This window comes from Asparagus officinalis, chromosome 7 (genome assembly GCF_001876935.1).
Source record: "Asparagus officinalis chromosome 7, Aspof.V1, whole genome shotgun sequence".
In the NCBI taxonomy this organism is placed as follows: domain Eukaryota; kingdom Viridiplantae; phylum Streptophyta; class Magnoliopsida; order Asparagales; family Asparagaceae; genus Asparagus; species Asparagus officinalis.
In genome coordinates, this window is record NC_033800.1 from 116511757 (window position 1) to 116518425 (window position 6669).

Genomic DNA, 6669 nt, shown 5'->3' on the forward strand with positions numbered 1-6669 from the left:
ACTAAGTGTTGGTCCTAGCCCGTGTCCTCCTCCTCAAGTGCTCGGTTACAACCTCTCCCTAGGCACGTCAACCGACGCCACTCCTCTTGGATTCGACCCCGTCTCTCACCACACACTTCTCTCGGTGTACAAGTGTATTACAAGTGAATCCTCACAATTAAGCACAATATAAATCAATTGATTGTTCTCTAAACAATGTGAGAACTCAATTAAGCTCACTCTCAATGTCACAAACCCACAACCCTAAATTATACTATGAATGTAAATACAATAAGCTCAATAGGTTGTGTGTGAACAAAGAGTATCAATAAAACAATTAAACTAAACTCAAATATAAATCTAGCTTATGGAAATTATAAAAATAATAAATTGCTAGATGAGTTTAGAAACACTTCTCTAGATCAAGATGGCGAGATGGAGATTGGAGCCCAAACAAGAAGATAATCTCCTCCACTTGTGAAAACCAAAACAGCTTAAACGAAACCCTTAAACAAGCTTAAACAAGCTTAAACTCTTTTTAAAACCCTTGTTTAAAAACTTATTTTAAAACATTCTTAGATCACTTAAAAAGAGATCAGCAATTGGGTATTTATACCCACTCAAGATCTCAACAAAAACCCCAAGCAAAAAAGACAAAACAGCCCCAGCAAACGCTCAGAAAATAGCCGTTGAAAAAAGCAACGGTCATATAGTCGGTCGACCGGAAATTTCGTCGGTCGACCGACAGAGAGCAAAAACATGAAGAATGGCTCTGGACCATCGTCGGTCGACCGGTGCGGTCGACCGATGGAGCTTTCGGTCGACCGGACCGGTCGATCCGACAAGCTCTCTGTCGCATGGTAAAAATGAACAAATGACCTCGTGATCGACCGTGCGCGACACGAAATCCTGACTATGGAAAACATGTTTTACCTGATTTAAAAATCACTGTTTAAAAATATCAAAAATAAAATCCAAAAAATGTAAACTTGGGGAATGATGTAGACATGATAATAAACATGTCTACAATAATGGTTTGAAAAAGGACTTCCCAATGAAAATATGCATGCATTTTACAAACAGTCCAAAACATGAAAAATATGAGAGAACGTTGAATTTTGATGTTTGACATAAAGCCAACTTTTGAAACTTTGTGAGAATGTTTTTTTAATAGACTTAGTAAATAAACATGTATTAAGTAACTCGATATTCAAGTCTGACAAACTAAGAATAAACTAATATTTTCAGCAAAATAGGCATAATTCTATGCAATATATCAAAAACACCTAAATATGATTTCATTAAATATAAGCTTCGTTAAAGATGAAACATATATATATACCATAATAAGCATGAAACCAAAATATATTTTCCAATTTTATGCATTTGTTTCATATTATAAGCCCGAACTATAAAACCAAAACATAACTGTATATATATATATATATATTATAACATATATATTATAATATATATAATATATATATAATAATAGATATATTTATATATATATATAATATAATATATATATATATATAAATATATATATATATTATATCATATATATATATGCCTATATATGAAGAACCAACATAATGTGTGTGTATAGATATTGAGCTTAACGTACTTAACACACATAATATAAATTCCTAAACTAAATTACCCAAGCTTGATTGGTCTTCAATAAGCTCTACTTGGTAATCTCGCGGATGAAGCTTGAACTTGATCTTTAACTTTGAATTGCAAGACTTCACCGACATTCCGCCAACCTCCTTTGGATATGATCGTTGAAGCTCTATTCCATCCATCCTCCAACTACGTTGTTTGTCTACAATACATATGAATATACAAACACTAGACAAATAACATTAATAGTAAATTGTTTGTAAATCATCATCAAAACAAGAAGGCCAACATTCCTAAACCCAATTCTAGCTTTTATTTATAATTATTTATTGATTATCATTTCTATTAAGCTAGTATTTACATTTGAGTTTTGTTGATTTTATTTCACTCATTGTTTACACACACCTACTTAAGCTTATTGTATTTTCATATATAGTATATTTGGGTTGGTGAGATTTGTAACAATTGAGTGTGAGCTTATATTGTATTCTCATCTATATTAGAGAACAAATTAATTGTATCGTGAGCCTATTATGAGATTCACTTTGTAGTATACCGAGAGGAGTGTGTGGTGAGAGATGAGGTCGCTTCCAAGAGGAGTGGCCTCGGTTGACGAACCTAGGGAGAGGTTATATCCGAGCACTTGAGGAATGACACGGACTAGAGACCAATACTTAGAGGGTATGAAGTGTAGTTACATTGTGAGATTGTGAACGTTGATCGGTGAGCGTTGAAAACCGATATTGTGTGGTGTAAACGTTATTCGGTTAGCGTAGAAAACCCGGTTGTGATAGTGGATTTCTCCCCGGGAGTGGGGAGCGGAGACGTAGGACGGAAGGTCTAAACTCCGTGATCATATTATGTATTTGCATTGTTTATATTACCCTATCACAATTGTATCTTTAGTTTAGATTGTTTACCCTTGTGTTGTTTATATATCCTTATATACATTTTACCATATAGGATATATCTCTTTGTTCATATTGCATATTCTTACTTATAACATATTATAAATCCATCTTGCAAGAATAATTTATTAATAAGTTTTAATTGGTATAAAATCGGATTAGATTAGCATAAGACCCTAATCACTCCCCCCCCCCCCCCCCNCGAGGGTCTAACATTAAGGTTATGGGTTGTGAAGGTCACACGTTGGTTGTTACGGTTACGTGTTAGTTATTAAGGTTACGAGTTGGTTGTTAAGATTACGTGTCGGTTGTTTAGATTACGGGTCAGTTGTTAAGGTTACGGTTGGTTGTTAAGTTTACGGGTTGTGATATATATGTATATATATTTTGAGTGATATAAATACTTTATGCCACTTGGCCTAGTGGTAAAGTTTGGGAGGTTAGACAAGAGGTTATGCATTGCCAAGCGATTTACATGTAGCTTGTTAAGGTTACGCGTTGCCAAACGATTTACATGTAGCTTGCTAAGGTTACGGGTTGCTTGTTAAGGTTACGCATTGGTTGTTAAGGTTACGCATTGGTTGTTAAGGTTATGGGTTGCTTGCTAAGGTTACACGTTGGTTGTTTAGGTTATACGCGTTGGTTGTTAAGGTTACGGGTTGCTTTTTAAGGTTATACACGTTGATTGTTAAGGTTACGGGTTGCTTGTTAAGGTTACGCATTGCTAAGCGATTTACATATAGCTTGTTAAGGTTACAGGTTGCTTTTTAATGTTACGCGTTGGTTGTTAACCCGTAACCTTAACAAGCAATGCGTAAGCTTAACAACAAACATGTAACATTAACAAGCAATCTGTATAACCTTAACAAGTAACCCTAACCCCTTGGTATCTAAGTATCTCACCAATGAGCTCCCCTTTCCCGCTCCCAACGTACCTCCCACAAATCTCCCCATCCCTTTTAAACAAAAACGTAGGGACCTCGACCACATCCATGTCCTTCAAAAACTCCATGCAGCTCTCGTTCTCGTCCCCGTTCATCCTAGCGAACGCCATGTTGTCCTTCATGGACCTCGACAGCTCTATAACCGTTGGGTAGACCTTGACGCATGGCCCATAGTGCTTGAGGCCTATGTCCAGGACCAGCAGCTTCCCGTCTTCCTTGCTCCGCTCGATTTAGGACTCGACGTCCCCTGGAGTGCAGCTGGACCACCAGGGAGTGGTGGTCCCCGTAGTAAAGGACGTTGCCCATCAGCTGATCCGACCCGATGGCGTCCTTCTCATGGACCTTCTGCATGGACTTGTAAAATCTGAAGTGGGGATCTTTTCGATCTTCTCGCGGAAGCAGAGCCGGCGGGTCTCATCGGACTCATCGGCCATGACGAGGAGGAAGTCGACGTCGATGCACGTGCGGCTAAGCTTGACCATGAAGGGGTAGATCTTCTTGCTCTTCTCATTTTGAGCAGTGGCAAACTCGACAACGACGAGCATGTTCTTGATGGCAGCGGGGGTATTTAACACACACGCACAAGTTGTATGAAAAGACATAAAGTACAATAATTTCCAAGAACGACAGCACTATAGATGGTGGGGGATGATGGACCTGAGGGATGGAGAGGGGGGTTTGATGTGGCGTCTGGGGGAGGAGGGATTGGGTTGGGAACAGAGGCGAGGGGTCGAGCGGAGGCCGCGCTGGGATCGGCGGTGGACACGGAGGATCTCGGCGAGCGGAGGCGAGGGGTCGAGGCGTGAGACCGGAGAGGAGCTTCGGCCGCCACGAGGGTTGCAGAAGGGACGGAGGGGGCTAGGGCAAAAATGGTGGGGGAAGGAGGAGGGAGAGAGGAGGGATTGTATGGTTATTACGAATATAATATTAGAGAGAGAGAATGGGTATTATAGTATTTACCTGTGTAAAATTCTTGAGCTTTGTGTTTTGGGGGCTCAGTGCATAGTTCTTACGAATTTCTGGGTTTTAAGAGCGTTGAAAAACTCTTTGGGGGGGGAACACGTTTTTATTGGTTTTGGGGGCTGGAAGCATTTTTTCCTAATTCTAATTAGGAAGTTAGGGTAGAATTAGGGTTTTGGTTTCCCAAAACATAGTCTTCTATTACTAGAAAAAAAACCAAAAAGAAGGAGAGAACCCTATTAAATCTCATTAAATCCACTCCAAAACATTAGGAAAAACATTTGAAAAGAATCTTAATAGTTTTAGCATGAATTTTTAAGGTTTGTAACAGGGAGAGGTTCTAATAAAAACCTAGAGAACTAAAAACCAATCCTAACCCTCCAATCTATCTAATCTAATGACCTACATTTCGATGGCAGAATTATAAATATAGACAAATTTAATACACATCAGCTGTAAAAAAACAATGTGAAAAGGGTAAAATTGGAACAATTCACTACATTAAAAGTGGCTGGCAACATTGGAAACTAGAGATAATGATTAAAACCAAAAATACAACACGTCCTTTAATACTCTCTTACTATCAACGTGCTACGTCCTTTCACTTCCCCATTTCTCTCTCTAACTCACTTTTACAGCACGTCCTTTAATACAACACGTCCTTTAATACTCTCTGTAACTCACTTCCATCTTCTATCAAGCTTTGATCTTCCATCTTCGCATGAAGAACACAGCAACAATTCATTAAAAATCATCCTAACCATCCAAGCTCGATTCATTGGAGTGAATCTAGATTCACTTAATTGAATCCAGATTCACTGGACTGAAACTCGTTATCAAACAATAGCAAATCTGCAAAAATAAAAAACAAAAAGAATAAGAAACTTATGGTAAAAAACAAGCTATAAAATTTTAAACCATGATAAGATTTCACATTTTACAGCAAAAAGTTACGATTTTTATGGTAAAAAACGAACACATCACATACATGAATCTGGATTCACTGCAGTGAATCTAGATTCACTCATGCGTTTATTTCTTCGAAATTACAACACATGCATTTATTTCTTCAATAATTCATTAAAAACCATCCTAACCATCCAAGCTTTCGCTGGAGTGAATCTGGATTCACTCCAGTGAATCTGGATTCACTCCATTGAATCTGGATTATATTGAAGAATAAGAAACTTATGGTAAAAAACAAGCTATAAAATTTTAAACAAAAAGAATAAGAAACTTATGGTAAAAAACAAGCTACAAAATTTTAAACCATGAAAAGATTTCACCTTTTACAGCAAAAAATTATGATTTTTATGGTAAAAAACAAACACCTCACATACTGAATCTGGATTCACTGCTGTGAATCGAGATTCAATGCAGTGAATATAGATTCACTCATGCGTGTCTTCGTTTTTCAACTGGTTTCTTCAAAAAACAAAAAACTTTTCAGACTAAAAGGTGAAATATTTCACCTTTTACAACAAAAAGCTACGATCTTTAAGGTTAAAACTAAAACTTTTAGACAAAAAATCAAACAAATTTCATAAACTTACCATTAAAGCGTCAAAATAATTTAACAGCCCACTGAATCATGAAGACGAAGGTTGAAGAAGACCGTGAAGACGAAGCGTCAAAATAATTTCATAAACCATGAAGACGAAGGTTGAAGAAGAGAGAGTTGCTGTGATTTTGGAGAGAGAGAGAGAGACAACTGGTTTCTTCAAAAAACAAAAAACTTTTCAGACTAAAAGGTGAAATATTTCACCTTTTACAACAAAAAGCTACGATCTTTAAGGTTAAAACTAAAACTTTTAGACAAAAAATCAAACAAATTTCATAAACTTACCATTAAAGCGTCAAAATAATTTAACAACGACAAAGGTTGAAGACAGTGGTTGAAGATGAAGGTTGAAGACGAAGGTTGAAGAAGACCGTGGATAGGGAGATGTTGAAGACAGAGAGAGAGTTGCTGTGATTTTGGAGAGAGAGGACGTGTTGTATTTTTTGTTTTAATCATTATCTCCAGTTTCCAATATTGCCAGCCACAATTAATGTAGTGAATTGTTCTAATTTTACCCTTATGCAGCTGTAATAGTCTTATAATCTCAGCCATTGATTGAATCTAGATCCAATGGAGAGGATTGGTTTTTAATTTTTAGGATATTGAGGTTTTTATTTGAACCTCTCCATATATATATATATATATATATATATATAGAGAGAGAGAGAGAGAGAAACCTCACTATACTAAA

The 6669-nt window shown here is 37.0% G+C and overlaps 1 protein-coding gene across 1 annotated transcript; it reads right to left on the reverse strand.

Annotated features, from left to right (window-relative positions):
* Positions 3376–4059, reverse strand: LOC109847672 (thioredoxin-like protein CDSP32, chloroplastic). The gene is given in 3 exon segments (XM_020416903.1): positions 3376–3703; positions 3705–3834; positions 3837–4059. Coding segments are annotated over 3 exon segments (681 nt in total).